The 20,022-nt window shown below is 33.9% G+C and overlaps 1 protein-coding gene across 1 annotated transcript; it reads right to left on the bottom strand.

Annotated features, from left to right (window-relative positions):
* Positions 1-109: 109 nt before the first annotated feature.
* LOC145562829 (phosphoglucomutase, chloroplastic-like) lies at positions 110-10,131 on the bottom strand. The gene is made up of 17 exons (XM_081623237.1): positions 9,879-10,131; positions 9,404-9,469; positions 9,259-9,303; positions 9,066-9,158; positions 8,936-8,988; positions 6,609-6,660; positions 6,449-6,517; positions 5,533-5,601; positions 4,169-4,291; positions 3,997-4,049; positions 3,357-3,435; positions 3,201-3,265; positions 3,061-3,128; positions 2,018-2,136; positions 1,850-1,924; positions 1,353-1,468; positions 110-411 (listed from the first exon to the last, which is right to left on the bottom strand). The coding sequence occupies exons 1-17, from the start codon at positions 10,092-10,094 to the stop codon at positions 243-245; spliced, it is 1,530 nt and encodes a 509-aa protein (XP_081479363.1). The 5' UTR covers positions 10,095-10,131; the 3' UTR covers positions 110-242.
* Positions 10,132-20,022: the final 9,891 nt, after the last annotated feature.

Genomic DNA, 20,022 nt, shown 5'->3' with positions numbered 1-20,022 from the left:
ACCACAAAAGAATCGTCTTGTTACATATAATAAAAATAAATAAATAAATTTCGCCGAAACCATGTGATGTGGATCCCTCCAGTAACTTTCTTTCTCTCACATTCTCACCCCACCCTACTAAATTCCTTAATATGCGTGTCAAACCTAATAGGAAGATTATTTGCGAACAGAGGGAATGATTTGGTTAGTGATAAAAATCAAATTTTCTATCTTAAACATGAACAAGCTAATCAATCAGAGTTTCAGACAACAGCAGATCTGATGCTCACTTCATAATCATATCTGGAGAAAAAATTCCTCCCATAAGTTGCCCAATATTCTTTGACTACATCTGAGACGGAAACAAGTCTTTCCCCAGGTTTTGTCTCCTTGTTTCTATAAGCGATGATTGACATCCAGGCTAAAACAGCCCTGCAATAATAAATCTTTTAAGTCAAACCACATTAAAGATAATATTTTAATTACACAGATATCAGAAGCTCGTTACCTCTGGCATTGGCTAAAACACAAAAACATGGATAATCAACAGTACACTTTCACACATATCAGCGTCTTAAATCTTGGTCTATGCTTTAGTCCATTACAGAAATATTGGTCAGAAAAGCAGACTATGAGAGTTTCTGCAAAAGGTTTCTATATACTACATAATTCACATAATACAGTAACTGCACAGCTTTAATTGTAGATTTTTGCTAAGTAACCTGGAAAAAGTAGAGAATGGGCACTATTCACTTCCCCCCCCCCCCCCCCCCCCCCTTTCTCCTTAGCAACTACATTCTCAAATGTGTGAAGTGAATTTCAATAATCTGGTGCTCTGTGCACAAAGTTAGCACACCACCAAACAGAAATCTATGCTGCCGTACTCAATCCAGTTATAGGAATGTGTTCCGGGTGAGATTGAGAAGTGGATACAGCACCCTTAGTAAAATTAGGCATCGGCAACTAAGCTGCAAGAGACTTGTCCTATCGGCAAAGTCATCCATTTTTGGGAACAAACAACAAATCTAGAAGAATAATTCACATATTTATTCGTAGGATCAACACAGTAGGCAGCTGCAGCATGTTCTTGAAATGGATTCTGCAGCCTTCAGTTGAAAGGCTAAAGGTAACAAGAACAAGGAGGGACATATCTAAATGAGCTCATTCAAGAAAAAAAGATTGATGGCTTTTAGTTGCATATCAGAACAAGGTGAGGCAAACCAAACCAAGCTCATAACCTCAGAGTAACTGATGGCCATTAAATGCAAAACAGACAATCATTGCACTGAGATAGAAGGCACTGCCTTGGCCACACAGCCAAACACAGACAGTTCATAATAAGGGAGTTCATAAAAACTAGTCATAAGGCTTACCATATGCCATCCTTTTCACGGATGTGATCAGAACCAGTACCAAAACTCTCTTCACCACAGATTGACAATTTCCCAGAATCCATGAGATTACCAAAGAACTTCCAGCCAGTGGGAACCTGAAACAAGAGAACCATGCATTGTCAGCCAATTTTAGATGATACCAAATTTCAACTAACTACAAGTGATTTCATAAAAATAAGCTGATAAATGATGTATGCTGATCTAAATCAGTTTTTCAGCTTCATATCCCAATAAGTGAGTTGTAAAGGGCCAACATGTATTGGCCTCTATAGAGCATGAACAGTAATGCAAGGCTGATTCAGGCCAATAAAGGGTTTTATTGCTGACACAAAGATCATGGACACGATTATGACACCAATATGACCCCTCAATAAGCATCACAAGCTTGCTTACATAATGTGTGATCAATGTTGCAATCAAAACTGACATTACAATCTGAAACCCTGAATATCTGATCACAAGTGAAGAATAGAAACCTCAAAAAAGGGAAGTTTCAATTTTTCAGCAACACGATCAAGTGCACCACTTGTAGGCATGGATCGAGCCAAACCCTGCAGAGCACATACAACAAGCACTGGATGAGCTACCGGAAACAAATATAAAAAGATAGTTGATATGCAGACCAAAATGTGCACAGGTTTTACCTTAATTCCATCATGGAAGTATGGAATTGCTTCTAGAGCATTTGCTGCAATTATAGCAACTGAATCTGAAGGTGTAACAAAGAAACTTCTACCCAGAATCATATTTCTATCCCCGTCACCTGGGCCATTTAAAAAAAAAAAACTTGTGAACATTTAAGCAAAGAGATTGCTAAAATTTCACACTGCTAATGAAAATCAACTGTACTGCTAGAATCTTCATAAAAGTTTGATAAACACGCAAACCCATATAATGAACACTTGCGAGAAACTAAAAATATGGTAAGTTAAAAAAAAATACAATTTCCTTCTTTTTCTTTTTCCTTGGTGGAGTGTTAGCTTTAAGGCTTCAATGAGTTCAATATCATTCTTTGGAAAAAATCCAAGCAGAACGACACAATGTAAATTTGTGAAGACTATTAAAACCTGATTCTTGTATACCTTGCTCTTTTTAAAAAAAAAGAAAAGGAAAGGATAGCCGTAGGCAACACTTCCATAGTCCAAAATAGTCTGAGGGTGAAATAAGTCAAATAACAGCCAACCACAATTTACCCGGTCAAAAAGGTTCTAGAAAACCTTTTAAGAGGTCGTCTTCTTTTTTATAATCTCAGAATGCATTTTGCAAAAGATTGAGAATGTGAGATGGATCTTTACAAAATTTCCTAGCAATTCCCGGCGCAGTAGATACTAGATAGGCAGTAATATATGGTGGCAATAAATTTTTAAAAAAGAGATTGCGTGTTTCTTATCAATGTCCAAGGTAATGCAAGTAGGCAACTCTACTTCCAAGTACATGTTTCTCCCATAAATTTCCAATACCATTGTCAGAATGACAATAATAAAATTTTGAATAAAAACAAACATTTGGAGATAGAGTTGGATTACCATGGACATTTCATGGATCTTTCATCACAAATTACACAAAAACTTCATAATTATTACTTCCAAATAATACTGCCCGCCAAAAGGGCCATGAGGAACTGACATTGCTAAAACAATGGCTGGAAAGGCAAGGGGGGGGGGGGGGGGGGGGATAGAAATTATACCATCACTAGCAGCCCCAAAGTCCGGTCCATTCTCACCATACATTATGTCAACCAAATCCTTAGCATAACTGTTCCAATCACCAGGTCAGAACATATCATGCATAAAAAGTATCCACTGTAAGTTGTGAATGTAATCTTACGTGAGGTTAGGGTCTGGATGGCCATGGCCAAAGTCTTCCAGAGGAACCCCATTTGTTATTGATTCCTAATGAAGGCCTCAAGAAATGTAATCAACATAGCAAAAGAGTTATAATTTAATCATAATTCTGTTAACTCAGATAAAAAAAAAAGTATACCGGATTGGCACCCAGCTTTTCCACGAAGATTGGTTTCGCATATGCTCCAGTAACTGCATGCATGGCATCAAATGTGAACCTGAGAAATTATAAACGGAATTTACATGACAAACTTAGTAGAAGGTAAAATTAAAATAAAAAATAAAAAAGAATGATACATAAATGAAACCATCATTGGGATAGATCATGCATAAACACAGAAAACCAACGAGCAAGATCCAAATTCATAGAAAATGAAAAAAGATGTAATGAAACAATTAAAATCCCATACTCCAACAAACTAATATGCAGTTAATTATCCTCTCTATCCATAAAAAAATTTACAATAATTTCTATGCATCATATATTAAGGATCAGAACCCAAGTATACTAATCAGTTTGGGTCAGATAAGTGTCAGTCACAGGCACAATAAATAGTTGAGAGTTGAATGAACTAAGGTACATATGTCAATGTTGGATACAAAGATGAATGCTTTTGACCCACCACCTACTCTCAGAAAGAGGGTCACAGAATAAAGATTTGAAGCAAATGAAGCATGCAGTAAAAAAAAAATAGGGAAAATTTAATCAAAAGACAAACAGAAAACCGGGAAAATTTAATCAAAAGACAAAGAATTTGTCAAAAAATATGGGTTCACACCTGAAATCTGACCGTGATAGAAGACTTCTGATAAGCTGAAAATCAAAAACACTCTGTGCATAGCAGACAAATTTTGTAAAAATTAAAATACAGTAGAGTATTTGGGTTATCTTGTCCAAAACAAGAAGTAATAAGATGACCAAGTAATTAGATCTCCAAATAGTGCTTCTACCTCCAACAGCTCCATATAGTCCGCAACTGGGTCAACTACTTCAACAACGAAGTTGCCAAATTTTGTAACTCCAACACAAGAAAGATCTACATCAGGAATGGTTGCCATCTTAATTTCAGATATCTGCATAAATAATCCCATGTAGGTATCACTCAGATTTCTAGTACAGATGAATATAAATGTCCCCAAAATCTCTAGTGGAAAACAGGAACAGAGTCATATTTGGGACTTAGGAGAAAAGATTAGGCAAATTATAACCAGAATTCCAGAAAGATTCTGTTTAGATACTAGCTTTGGGCATTAGAAAAATGTGAATTTTATGAGACAAAGATGCACTCTATTTGTAGGTCACAGTAACCATGAAGAAAGCAATTGGCCACAAGAAGTTAACATAACTGACTGTATATTTTGAAATTTAGAATGTTAGATGAGGATGAAGCACGTCCAAAGTTTATGAATTTGAAGGGAAACAAAGAAAAGAAAGTTGAATGTCATGTGCTCTTTAAACATCCAGAGAGATAAAAAGACAAAATGGATGAAAAGGATTGTTGCTTCAAATATTTGCAGGACATTTGCAGCAAACGGTGAGTTTGTGCTTCCAAGGCCACAAACACAATTAAATCCTTTTGTGTACAAATTTGTAATCTACAGTCTATCCCCAAACTGACCATTATCTTTTGTAGTAAAAGAAAATTTTAGATATATGATGTTATCCCCCCCCCCCCCCCCCCCACCCCAAAAAAAAAAAAAAAAAAAAAAAAAAAAAAAAAAAAAAAACCAAATGATGATTCAAGCAAGAATAATTATAACATAATATGTTCATTTGTTTATAATGTATTCAAGGTCAAAATAACCAAATTTGACTTCCATACTTCCAAATAAGCTAACATTTTGGGATGAATAATTGAAATTCTTATACAAAGTTTTTTCTAAAAAAGCCCGGAGATGTATAGATAATTTATTTGCTTCAAGCAGATAATGCGTGGAAATTCGGAAGGGGTATAGAGCTGTTTATATACCGAGCATTCCCTTGCAAAGAAAATATTTCCACACACACTCACACACAAAACAAAACAAAAAAGCCCTGCATTTGTGAAGGAAGATTTGGCATAAGAAGCTTCTATGATTTTACCACCTCATCATACACCCGAAAAACAAAGGTATTAGCTCAGGGAAATCCTGCAGACGCCCTGCGTTAGTGACTTGGTGGCGGAAGCGCAATGATGTTCTGAATCAGACAGCTAATAATACAAAGATAATGGACACTAAGCTCTAGAAAACAGAATCAACAGATATTTCAAACACAGGAAAAGGGTGGCAGAAATGCACATAGGTGAAGCATTTACAGAAGATCAGGCACATACAGAAAGTGTGTTGCCGTATATCTTGTCAGTGATGGATTCAGGTGCAGGTTGCCCACTGCTGTAGTTGAACTGAAACATTAATACAAAATTGTTACCCTTAATTAAGAAAATCAAAGAACATAACAAAACAAAAACTGACAGCCATGTCACATGTTAAGCAAATAACATCTTGAGCCCCTTGGGAGTGTCTTGTTTGACAGCACCCACTTTACATAAGATGGCAAGCTTTCCAGGACTTAAAGAGTAGGAAAAACTAGAAGGGCTGGAAAAATTAAGTACTTTCTAAGATCCATTAGAATTTTACAAAAATCTTCACCAAAATAAATGACAAGATAATAGCAACTTCACGGCTGCAATAACTACAAAAAGGGTTCAACAACTACAATCTACACACCCATTCTTATATGAAAAAGTATGCATAACAGTTAGACATTTGGAGTTGGAAAGCATCAAAAAGTAGAAATATTACATGCATATGCTTAAATCTGATGCCAACAACATCTAATATGAGAACATCCACATGATGTATAGTAGCAATTGCAATCCAGAATGTCTTCTGCTGGTGCTAGCAGTCATTATTCATGAAACTTTTTTCCTTTTAAGACATCAATAAGGCTTGACCAGTGTAGATAGCACAAGCAATTCTTATCCAGGGGAAAATGATTTAACCGTTATTGATAAAGTGTATAAGTAAAACTAAAATAGGCATCAACATATATGTAGTAATAGTGCTGAGGCAAACAGAACCTCTATCAGCACTATCCAGCCTTTAAGAAAATCATTGTGCAGTAATGGCTAATTTTGCTCAACATGCACCCAAACAATGTGCAAAAAGATGAAGAAATGGAGCAAAGAAAAAGGAATAAGGTGAAGAACATAAATTCTTTACCAAGTACATGAATGTACTTAACATTACCTTGATTCCCCAATCATAATCGGGTCCACCAGGATTATGACTTGCACTCATTATAAAACCACCATTGGCCTGCAGAAGTGTGATATCAGCTTTCAAATTAATTAGCATTTATGTTGTATAAATACATAAGAAAAACAGGGAAAGAGATACAGAAGCTTGCCTTCCTCTTTCTAATCACAGCAGAAACTGCTGGTGTTGACAAAATACCATCCCTACAATCATACAACTTTGTCAAACTCGCATAAATTAGACGGTGCCTAGTTATCATAAACATTTATGGTTCTTTACACACATTGCTAACCAGTCTACTTTTATCATGATGTTGCAGGTGATATGAGTTACACGAACAGATTGAATAACGAGAAAGTGAATGCAGACATAGATATGTAGTAATGGATACCAAAAGAAAAGTACGTAGTTTTAGCACTGAAGGAAGGTTACAGAGAAATACTAGATAGCTTAGTTTGAAGACAAGCAGGTACAATGTTGATGAAAGTTGTAGTGTACATCAGAATCTAAGAGTAATGAACTGATAACAGACCACCCACTCATGACCATGAAATCTGCAAATTTCAAAGTCTAGCACAGGGTAGAGCAACTCCAATGTCGTAGACAAATGGTAATGGGTGCTCAAAAGAAAGTGTTTGAGCTAAAAGCTTCATGTGACAAGAGTGTTCTCTAATAATTATTTTCAAAGAGAAACCATGATGTTATCTCAAACAAAAGCAACAGGCAGCAGCTGTAGCTCAACATTCCTCTACAAACCAGGTAATTCTAGGAAATATCTAGGGGAATATGCACTATCATAGTAGAATCAATGAACCAATACAATTGTGAACAACTCGCGGTCAAAGATCATTCTCATTTGGTAAACAAATGAGCTTGAACAAAATTTAAGGGCATGTATAATAAAGAAGCCTAGCTCAACGAAAAAGTGTTCATCTCGTTTAAGCTCACAAATAAATTGTCCGCAAATGATTATAAGCTCATTCAAGTTCACTCGAATACCCATTCAAGCTTGAATATGGCCAACGCCTAATATAGGGAAAAAACGAATAATATCCCAAAAAATAGAACCAAAAACAAAAATTGAAATTATTGACATTATTAGTAGATTCAACAAATTTTAATCACACTTACGTCTTGATATAATAGTGTACAGTTATATTTTAGTGATTTTTTTTTAAATACTTGCATATATAGATATGTTCAGGTATATTGATCATGAGTGAGTGTTTTAAATAACTTAGTCAATCATCCAGATAAATGGTGATATTGATCAAGACTTGGCACACGGGATTAAGCCAGGGTGGCTTAAATGGAAAGTTGTCACGAGAGTGTTATGTGACCGAAGTATCCCTTTACAGTTAAAAGGAACTTTTATAGGACCGACATAAGACCATTGTTGCTATAGGGTATAGAGTGTTGGGCTTCCAAGAAGCACATTAAAAAGATGGAGGTTACGAAAATGCACTTGTTAAGATGGGTGTGCGGGAACTTTTTAAGAGATAGAATCAGAAATGAAGTTATTCGCAAGAAAGTGGGTGTCGGGGGGATTGCAGACAAACTAAGGAAAAATCGCCTGCATTAGACCCAAGGGTGCACTGGTACGAAGAAGGGAAGAGTGGGATCATGGACAGGGACCGAAAATGTCTTGGTTTAAGGAGTTGATATGAAACATATGGATTTGCATGAGAATGAGGTATTTGATTGTAAGGAATGGAGGAGGAAGATTTTTGTGAATGACTATGCGGAATAATCACTTTTGGTTCATGTAGCCAACCCCACTAATGAGATTAAGGCTTTGATTGATTAATTGACTTACATATATAGAAGCATGTATGAAGCTTGTTTAGAAGCATTCCCCTTCAAACTTGATTTTGCTCGGCCCAAGCGTTTTACGGTTAAAAAATATAAACAAGCCAATCTTGAACTGTTGACCATGTGATTTAATAATTGAGCTCTTGAGGTTTTGGGATTGAGCTTAAGTAGTTCTTATCAAGCTTAGCTCACACAGTTCAATGCTTGGCTTGGCTCGACTCGCGGAAAACTGAATGCATTGATGCGTAAAAAACACCTCCCTATCCCAAAATTGAATGTGATTATGTTCCTGAAACAACCAACTAGTATATGTGCATTTCTAGAATCTAGAACTTATTGTTAGGCAAAGAAAACAGCCAATGCAAGCGCATTATACAACAAACAGGTCTTAATTAGTGATTATCTAACCTCTAGTCCTTAAGGCGGTATATGGAGTTCGAATGGCTCAATTAGGAGAGTGAAATTTCAATGAGGAAGGTTTCAGTTATTGACAAACCTAACTTAGGCTTACAAAGAAGATGATCATATATTCTTACAAAACACACGTATGTAAATGGTGTTAAATATTCAAAATTCTTTCAAAAATAACACTCATTCATGATATCAAACTACATAACAACATAACACATAAGAAGGAAAAAATTTATTTATAAACAGGATACTCACTGCCCAACTAGTATTTTTGCAACCCCATTGGCTGCCGCGATTTTGATAATTGTCTGAATAGCAAACCAAGATGCACAAATTAATGTCCATACATAGATTATGCAGATTTCATAACTGAAGATGAGTATACCTGTGCAGCCTCTTTGTTAAAGTACCGACCATCGCCACCAAGAACTAACACCCCATTCACATAGTCCTCTGTTGGCAGTGAATTAAACAATGCCTGCTCATTCATAAAACCACACTCTAATCAATGCCGTAATCACAATGCCACCAACATCTCAAGTAAACAAACTATGCTTTTTGAGCAATTTGTTTTGAACCTGTATCCAATTGGCAAGGTAATTCTCTTGCATAAATACTTTAACCTAAGAGCAAACCAATTTTTTAAGAAAACAGTTAGCTCCACATCAAATTAACAAAAAGCATTAATCCATATTACTTACAAACACGAAAAACGAATTAAACCTTCTTCCGGAGACCGCTGGTGCCGGTTTTCTGGCCATCATAAGGTTTCGTCGGCACCATTTTTATCTGTGGAACTCAATTAAAATAATCAGACGGCAATCAATACAAAATGCCACTCTAATTACACTACTTCCATCAAATAAATAAAATTGCATATTTCAAGACATTATAATAGTGATCAAAGAAACAATCGGGGTACGTATTACTACGTCAACCCAAATTTCTATAGATACAATAATTTATTGACAAAGATGCAATAATTAGCATCAAACAAAGATACAATTCACATTAAATCATGAGTATTCATGATAATAAAAAGCAATTAAATATATATACTTATACATTGAATCAATAATTCACAACAAGAATATGCTGATACAATTTCTCAACTTACAATTTATCATTCAAATCAAATGAAAACACAAATTATAAAAATAAACAGATTTTAAATTAATTAAATTGAAATAATGAATACCGAGAAATTCTGAGATTCGAGGATAGTGGAGGTGGAAGGAGATGATGAAGAAGCTTTAATGGCGGAATGAGAATGCGACGACATTTTAGTGAGAGAGATGAAATTGTGAGAAGGAAGAGGGAGAGAGAATGAGCGAAGAGGAAGAGAGAGAATTTTGACAGGTGTTTTTCGAGAGTAGAGAGAGAGTGAAGTTTCAATTTTTACAGAAAACGCCATTGTTACAGAGCTTAGAGAATGAGAGGGTGAGAGGAAATGTGGGAAATAATTTTTCAGATTTTTTTAATATTTTTTTTATCAATCTAAAAACAATTGGGCTGGGATTCTGGGCTGTATTGGGCTGGGTTGGGAAGGTCCAAGGAAAAATTGAATGACGGTGTATTTGACGGAATGTATTAACAACACGTGTATTAAGATTTGCCCTTGGTTCGATAAGTTATCACGTGAGTCGGTGAATTTATTTATTTTTCCAACTAGATTAGTGCCCGTGCAATGCACGGATTTACCAATAATATATCTTGGGATTTTTGTAATTTTTTTTGAGTTTACAATATTCATAAGTTCAATTTAATTGACCTTTAATTATGCTAACTACTATAAAGACTCTAACAACCTAATATGAACATAAATTACCAAAATAATATGTATTTATTTTAAATTAATTACCTAAATAATAGCTACTATATATCTGTTTAAAATTAAATAGCATTTTTTTTCAAAAAAAATTAAATAGTATTTGAGCGGGAAATCTTTTAATAAAATAGCGTCACGTGTACAACTTTGAAAAAAGATGACATCAGCGGTTGCTACTTTAGTATTAGTTATAGATGTGATTTTTTTGGGAATGAGTTTGTTAACAACTTTAATGGGGTGGAAGTGCATGGTGATTGCTTAGCAGCTTAGGTGGCTGGTGGGTACACTTTTAGTCCTTCGTAGATTTTTGCATAACGTGTATGGGACTACGAAGAAGTCACTTTATATATCCTCCGTTTGACACTCGATTACAGATCTGTTCTAATAAACTGAACCGAACTGAATTATTTATGAGAAAAGGAAATGAACTGAAATTAAGCTGAAAAAAATAGGCCCTACGTCTAGACTTTAGAGATTCATGGGTGTTTATTTGATAAGTAACAATTGTTATGAATTTGGTGATTAATGTATGATTGCTGAGGTTTGAGATGTATTTATTTGGTTTACTTTGACTTTTTTTTTTTTAAATATAGTTTGGTGTAGTTTGTTTTTGTCTAATTTGATAAGTTAAAAACTGACTAATTAATTTTTAAACAATGAGATTGATACTTAGTAATAATATAGAGTGTCAATGCTAACATAAAAATTGATAATACACACTTAAAAAAGATTTAGAATTATTTTTCATATAACAATAGCTCAAATAGTTATGGTGCGATCATACCAGCACTAATGCACCGGACCTCATCAGAACTCCGCAGTCTTTGTGTCGCGCTCCTTTCAATCTCCCCCTCGTATCCTTGAGGTCTAGGGATCAAACCTCATAAGACTCATTAAAGAAAATAATAATTAGAAAAACAAAAGCTCAAACAGTTTAGGAACATGTCGTAAAATTTCATTTGAGTTGAGTTGTTAATTTTCAAGATTTGAAATAGGGTTGATAATTATTGAGTTTATTTTTTAATGAAAAAAGTATGATTGTTTGGTCATTTTTTTTCTCATAAGATTGTTCAGTCATATCTGATAATATTCTAATTTAAATGAACATGTATGGTATTGCTATGATTTAGCGATTTTATACGATTCAGCTACGATTTTAAGCTTATTTGTATGATCTTGATATGATTATATGAAATCCTACTTGGCTATAATCATGTTTTCAATGTGGATCATTTAGCTAAATTGGAATTGCAAAAATGTACGATCTAAGTCATGATTTTGACAGTTATAATGTATACGAAACACAAGTGACGGTGTGACGCAACATCAAGAAGTGAGTTATTTGTAAAGACAAACCTCATGTGACTGCTTTAATTTGATTAACTAGACAAACAATTATGTGACTATTGTATCTATAGACCTTATAAAATATGCAAAAGAAAATACTGTTCTTATGAACAGTTCTTTGTGGTGCTATTACAAAGACACCCCTACATTTAATGAATTTTCGAAATTGCCCTTGCTTAGCTTTGTGCATTTGCTTGCCATCTGTATTGGAGAATACAATTGTTTCTTCAGGCCTTCCTTTGACTGCCAGCTAAGGTGGGTTGAAGCTTGGCTGCTCTTTCTCATTTCCTCAACTCATTCACCGACTTTCATTCGCTCTCTGCCAGAAACCTAGAGAGAGAAACCTTCGACTCCTTCAGCAATCGCCAACCATCCATTCGATGATGATTATGGGGCTTCGGTTCTTCTTTAGGGTAAGATCTTTATCCTTTTTATAAGCATCTAATATCAATTTGACAATCTAGGGTATAGCTATAATTTTATAGAAGTCCACTAATCCTTTTTTGTGCTATGTTTTTTTTTGGTAATTCTTCTTGATTAATAATCTGAATTTCGATTGAGAAACCGAAGGTAATTCTTCTTAATTAATTTCCTACATTTCGATTAAAAAATCGAACTATATCTTGATGACGAAGTGCTGATTTCGCCCTTTTGATTTTGACTTGAGAAAGGAAAAAAGAGGAGAGAACTGGCTTAATTTTAATCTGCCGATGAAAGGAAAACTGCTGCTGAAGATACTTTGAATGCTTACAAAGCTGCTCAGGTTTGTGTGTTTTCTTTAATTTTTTTGTTTTTTTTCCTGGTTTTTAGGGTTTAGATTTTCAATTTTGCGGAGATCTGTCGAAATAAAAGATTTAATTCGATTTGTATTTGTTATTTTGAATGTATTCTCTGATTTTGCTGCTCTATATACTGAGATATGGAAGAATAACTGAGATTCGAGCTAATAATCGCTAATTAAAACAAGTGCATTTTGTATAATTGGTTGAATGACTGAGATTTGATACTTGTATATTGGTCGAGTGACTGAGATTTGATACTTGTATATTGGTCAAATGACTGAGAGTTGATAATATTTTCTTCTATAAAACTTGAATAAGGTTGCTTAAGTAGAGAACAAGTCACTATGTTTACAATATCAATTATTCAATAAGTTCCTGTTTTTGTTTCTAGAGCACCATGATGATGGGTGCAGAATACTACCAAACTGAATCAGAAATCGCTTCTTTACTTGCTGAAGGAAAAGTTCCTATTGGTGTTGGGCAGAACACCAAAATTAGGTAACTCTCAATTTTATTTTTTTCTCCTGTCACCCTTTCTCTTCCAACTTTATCTTGTTGTATATGTGTTGTGCTCACCGCGTCAAATATAGTTATTAAATGGATGTGGTTATTAAGGCCTCATTTTGAATTATATCTACATCACTTTGTGTAAATGCCTCTAAATTTCAAGTCTTGTATATGCAACCACAAGTCTACAACATAATACTACTAATTGAGTGGATTCAATTGCACTCACTCTGTTGGAAATAGTTTACGCTGTCCGGTCTGTCTCAACTCTCAACCTCTTATTGTTAAGGATATACAAAGTATGTCATAATATTGTATAGAGTGAGTACATGAAGAAGAGGAAGCTTTAAGGAGTTTCAGTGTCAGTACTTATTAAAGATATGTAATTGAGGGTTCTCTCTTTTGACTAATCTACTAATCGTCTACGTTCATAATTGACAAGAATGCAAAGATTGGAAAAGATGTGGTGATTGCAAACAAAGATGTAAGTCCAATTAGTACTTTCTACCGTTTCACATTAGATTTTAGTGTATCGAAGATATTATATAAACTTATGTTATATATTACTCTTTCATTGATTTATGGCAGGGTGTTGAAGAAGCAGATAGACCAAACGAAGGCTTCTATATCAGGTCAGGCATCACCATCATTTTGAAGAATGCAACTATAAGGGATGGTTTGGTGATTTAGATTTAGTTTCGTTAACTTTATGGAAAGATTGATTTTAAATATAGTAGTGTGATTTTTTGGGATCTGATATTGTGATTGCAATTTTTAGTTGGGTATTTGTTAAGCTTTGATTTTTGTTGTAATCTACTTTGAAGTTGATTTATTAAGGCTACCAATTTTGATATGAGGTTTGAACTGTAAGGTGAAAGATTGATTTATTAAGGGATACTTAATTTCGAATTTTTTGATTGGAGATTGATTTTAAAAAATTTTAACAGTGATTAATATTGAATTTAATGAACTAGGTATTAATCAAAATGGGGGTTATAGGTGACATTCCGGTAGCAGCTATTGAGGATGTAGAGCGCTGCTAGAAGGGAGAAAGAGGAACAAAAGGTCAGACTTCTGTGATGTCTTTGCAAAGGTATGAATTTCAGTAGCCTGTTTGATCTGGTTTGATAATATGATCATGTTTTGATAAATTTGTGTGGTTGGAGTCCCTAATACAATTTATACCACAAGTTAAGATATCATAAATACATAGTATTTAGTTTCCATTCAGCACCTATTTTACACATGCAATTTGGATCTTGTTCATTTGTATAGGTAATATATTGCATAACATATTAAAAATTGAGCAAGCTTTGTGTGTGCTCGATTGCAATGTTGTTTTTCAATTTATATTTGAAAAGAATAAGCATATATAATTACTTTATCTCCTTTGCACAATCATACAATTTTCCTAATCTGTTATGAGGTCATGGAGTCTTGAAAGCAGTCTCTCTGTTAGTTGCATAACCTTTATCTTCCCAACCCGATTTCATAATAGTGTAGCATGTTATCGATACTGCACGTTTATGTATGTTAAAGACTTCGTAGTTTTATTTGTAGTCTTTTACTTATGTACTTAGTCCAAGCTCCGAAGTTATGAAAAAAAGAGTATATGTTAAATATTAATGCGAATTTGGAGTACTATAAAGTAAGTATCTTCTTTTCTTTCTTTTGCAGTTTTATCATCAGTTTCAGGGCTTCAAGTTGCGGAAACGAAACTAAATGAGGGTTAGTCGCTGTACTGACCTCTATTCTTTGTAAATGCTGAAATTCTTAGTTATGCAGCTCATGTTGGAGCATCCAAAAAAATCTATGCTTGATCACTATTTTTTTCATCACTTAAACACAACCTCTATTTTTTTATGCATGTGATCTGTTGTGTTTAAGTGATCTCCAGTGTGTGGAACTGAATTCTTTGGACATAATCATTTTGTAGGTTTCATTGGTAGATGGGTATTGCAGGTGTAATTTAAAGTTGAGGTTATGGGTGTTTATTTTTTCCCCTTTGAGAAATATGTTGAATTCCCTTCACCATGTCTTGTAGGTTTTGGGGTTAGTTCGTTTGGGTCAATCTTATTCCGAGTAATGAAGGGAACATTTTTTTGTGTTATTTGGCAGTTTCATTGTCGTTTCAAAATGATCTATTTTAGAGAACTATGAATTAGTTGTATTGGTTGATGTGCTCATGCTATGCTTCTTTGTTCTCGGGTTACTTTGCTGTTGCTGGCTTTTGCTAATTGCTAACAAATAGGGAAAAAGGGAGTAGTACTCTATGATGGGAAGATTTTATGGATGAGTGTAGATTTTGTCATTTTAAACAGAAGTGGTGTGTGTGTGTGTGTGTGTTAATGCTATCAATGGCAAAAATCTGGAGTGCTGGATAGTACTACAAATTGGAGATGTGGGGAATTGGGTTGTGGAGATTGGAGAAGATGCGGCAGTTACATAAGACATGTCAATATTCAACAGAGAGATCGTAGATAGGTGGTCTTGACAGTATGTTTCATGTTGCCATGATGCTGATTGATATTGATGCAGATAGTTAGCAGTGATTTGTGTCCAAGTGGTATGGAAATTTATAGTTGAATTTTCTTCTGGTTGTTAGCTGTTAACCAATATGAGGTGAAAAAGACAAATTGCCTTTCCGGATATTTATCCTTTTAACAACATTGAATACTTGAATTTGAACATTATAGTGAGAGTTCAGTGCCTAAGTTGTATCTTCTAAGGCTCTGTTGTGTTCAACTTTGTAGAAATAAGAATCAGCAAATATAGATTGATTTTGAAATTTACCCAAGTTTTCATGTAAATTTGAATAAATCTCTTATACAGTTATACTAAATGTAAATTATGTTGTGTAACCTCTGTCATTTATACATACAACAACGTGCTTATAACGTTGCTTCTGTCAATCTTTATGTGCAATAATCGTAGATAGGTGTACTTATGTGATCTGATAAACTGGTATGTATGAGGGAAAGAACCACTTGTTATATTCTTGTAAAAATGGCAAAATTTTAATCTTTGGATTTTTTGCTTGTGCAGGAAGATGTGAAGGACTGGGGAATCGATGTCCTTATGGATGCTGTTACACGAGTGGAAGAAAGTGTCAAACATAATTCAAGGTGATGTTTAGGCCAAATATCAATCTCAGATAAAGAGCGTACTACTTTCACGCTCAAGCTCATAAAATTATCAAGGATTACCTCAAAGTTTCTTAACTCGTGAACAGGCTTTGTTAAGTAGGGTTTGTTAAGCTGGCTCATTTTTAAGGAAAGAATCATGTGTTCGTCTAATTAGGATAGTTGACTATAGCTCTTCCCTCGATATTGAATTACTGGATGATTATACTGGTATTTACTACATAGTTGGCTCATTCAATGATTCCATAAGACATGCATGAATCATTGAATCATACAGAAGAATGTTGGAAGCTGCCTTTGTTTTTACTTTTTAGGTCCCATTTTAAGCTTATTAGGCCTTTGATTTTCTTCATTTCATTGAAAAATTAATTCGCCTTCTGTCTGTGTATCTATACTCATTTCACTCCATTAATCAATTTTATTTCCTTTCTTCTTGATAAATTTATCTATGCTCATTTCACCACACTAAAATGCAGTTTGAATAGCATTTTTAAGAAAACCTCCTAAAAGACAAACTTAATGGTTTTATTTTTTTTTAAATTTTTTTTTAAAATTTTTTATTATTTATTTTTTAATTAACATAAATATGAATAATTGAATAGGGTGTTCAGTGTTCTCTATTAAAAAAAATGAATAGGGTATTCATGGCTTAATCTGACTCATTTACATTCCTACATTGGCACTAGGATGGATCTAATTTAATTAGACTTAAATAATTATGGATATAAAATTTCCAGGAAAACAATTAAATTTGGATCCATTGATTTTACTTACCCTACCCAAGATCAAAACTTGGGTAGCTAAAGCATCCATAATGGAGCACTTTAGGTCCTAGCTTGCAAATTCTAGGACATACTACATAGATGGAACTACAAGCTTCAACAATGTAGAGCAATATCAATTGTTGCTCTACGAAACTATGTGGCTCTACAAAGCTACTTAGTTTCACGTTTAATGATGATAATAATGCAAGTAGTTTAATTGGGATTGCATTTATTTAATGTTTTTTGTTTTGATAATTGGCATGTGGGACCTACTAATACTCGTAGTTTTCTATTGAAGAAGTTGTAGCTTGGAATTGATATACAGAATAGTTTGATACTCCCTCCGTGTTTTTTTAAGTGTTACACTTTGACCGGCACATATCTTTAGGCAATTTAATTGATTTAAATAAAATAAGAGATAAGTGGTGAAGTTGGAGTATTAAAAAATTGTAAAAGAAATATACTGGGGTTAATAGTTTATTGAAAAGTAATGAATGTGAGAGGAAAGATATAATAAAAAAAGTAGTAGTGGGTTTGGGTGGGAACCATGAGAGGAGAGAGATATAATATTTTAATGTAACTTTTTGCCAAAAAAAAAGTGTAACACTTTAAAAAACACGGTCGGAATTCAGATAAGCTCTTTTTTTCATTTGATAAAGACTTTTTAATGTGAAATTCTAGCATGCATTGTGCAGGTTCAAATGTCTTTATCAAATGAAAATTAAAAAGTGATTTGTGAGTAATGATACGAAGTATATATTAAAGGTCAGATATATGATTATGATTATCACATGTGTAATATTTCTGAGTTGTATGTTTGAATTGATTATAGGTCAGATATATGAATATCATCGGTGGAAAATCTTTTGAGTTTGAAGTTACTGAACTAAAAATGAATGTGACTTGATTTGAGTCGAGCAAGCTACCCTAAACTTTAGTTCAGTTTAAATCATTATATCTCTTATGCAATTCTTGAACCATGCAGTTTTGAGATGAAATCACATATTAGTATTTCTTGTTGTATTTAGTTGCATGTATTGCTAATAGTTATGACCTGCATACGGTATAAATTTGATGGGTGTAGAGGACAGGTTGTTGAAATATGTACGTGTAAAGCCATTCTTGTGAATAGTTAGAGTTTTCTAATTTATATTGTGGCTAATAAAAGGTTATGCATATACATATAAAAGGTTTGGGGGACACTCTGCTTGATGAAGCTTAAATACATATACATATAATATTGTAAGGTATTTTCTCTCCTTCAATTTGATGTGGTTGAATAGAAAGATGTAATTGCTCATTTCTGGAAATTTAGGCTTTAATTTTTTATTTTCCCTGGGGTTTTGCTCAAATTCTTTAATTTAGATGTTTGTTTTTTAATAATCGATAATCATTTCTCCATCTAGCATTTCACTGTAAATCTAATTAGGTTCTTATTGTACTTGGATTTGAAAATAATTATCAAGTTTGTTTGGAATTTTGAACAAAATTAGGGTGTATTCTTATTTTTTCTCGACTTTATACAACCCTCAAACCAAATTCAAGCTTCCCCCAGAATTATCTTTATAGTTTTGTGATATTTGATGTTGAATATATTGTCATTGGTTAGGTTCTATTCAAGGTTTTGCTTATATTACAAATTATCTTCTGCTCTCAAATTATAAACCTATTCCTGGAGTTTGATATTAGTGTGTTGTGGATACCATATCTGTCTCCTTTCTCTTTCCTGTTATAATTGGTTAAATTTTCATCTTTTCTATTGGATTTAACCTTTTATAGTTTTTTATGAGTGTTGACTGTTTTTTTTAATACCAACGGTTTAGGAAGTGAGTTTGATGGTGGTCGTTTTTCTACTCAGAGTTTTACTGGTGGTGAGGATCGGATACCGAGGAAAGTGTTAGTGTTAGTCTCCCTTGATTATAGTTCTGTTGGTTGTTTTTTTGGGACATATTTAGAGTGTTTTTATCTTTGATTTGCATGATTTGGTGTTCTGATTTTGTGACTTTTATGATGTTTGTGTCATATGTTAAATGCTTGATTAAGATATGAGCTATTTTGGGTAGCGTGGTTTTGAGAAATGGGAGATTTCGAGATGATTATCCACCTTTTGGGGCAAATTGAAGAGCAACTGAGCGATTTGCTTATCCTGAATTGACTATTAAATTGTTGGGTTGTGGGGTATTTCTGGTGCTGATCACATTGGACAAATGTTCTCATGCATCCTTTGTCTTCTTCTCGCTCATACCTTGCCAAAGTTGGGGCTTTCTGAATTATTGTATGCTTTTCCTTTTCCCCCTTTTTTTTGGGTAGGGTGTTTCTGCTTGGGTACATGTATTAAAGTATTTTTTTACATCATTTTTATGTTGGTTTGTATGTATTTGGGAGGGATGTCTATGTGTGTAGACTTTTCTATGTCCCAAGTATTAGCTTTTTAACTACGATGCATAATATTATTGGTCCAAAGCAAGTGTTAATTGTCTACAAGTTCTTGTTATTTTCTGAATATTTAGTCATATGCTATTAAGAGTCACAACTTGCATTTAGATACTCTTGTACAGGCCACCTTGAGAGGGTAATTGTGCACTTGATATGGAAAACCAGTATTAGGCTATCAAATACTGCATAGTTTGTTCACTTGTACTGGTTTTATTTCATATGATTGATTTGTCTCACAAAAAACTATGTTTGTACTCAGCAGCTTCATTAGAATTTTAACTTTCAATCTAACAATTGTTAGGTTTTAAATATGCTCAAGCTTTGTTATGACATACATTGCCATTTCTTCTAGAAATTGTCTATTTGCCAAACCAATTAGGTAACTAATAAGGATAGAAATAGTTGCCTTAGTGACAATTATTACAACTTATTCTTTTATTGATTGTCGGGCAGCAGAATAGAGGTAATACTAAAATACAGCTTATTGATAGATGGTGTCCTGATTAGCGATTATTGAGTAATGACTGAAAATGTA

The sequence above is a fragment of the Chenopodium album genome, chromosome 10 (assembly GCF_948465745.1).
Source record: "Chenopodium album chromosome 10, dcCheAlbu1.1, whole genome shotgun sequence".
Lineage (NCBI taxonomy): Eukaryota > Viridiplantae > Streptophyta > Magnoliopsida > Caryophyllales > Amaranthaceae > Chenopodium > Chenopodium album.
This window is presented reverse-complemented; position numbering and strand designations above follow the sequence as displayed.

Excerpts from the sequence above, each read along its gene's own strand:
- LOC145562829 (XM_081623237.1), bottom strand. The coding sequence starts at position 10,094 with ATGGCGTTTTCTGTAAAAATTGAAACTTCACTCTCTCTCTACTCTCGA. Across the intron at positions 3,266-3,356 it reads AAAAGCTGGGTGCCAATCCG|GAATCAATAACAAATGGGGT; the intron begins GTATACTTTTTT and ends GGCCTTCATTAG. Across the intron at positions 2,137-3,060 it reads CTTTGGGGCTGCTAGTGATG|GTGACGGGGATAGAAATATG; the intron begins GTATAATTTCTA and ends TAAATGGCCCAG.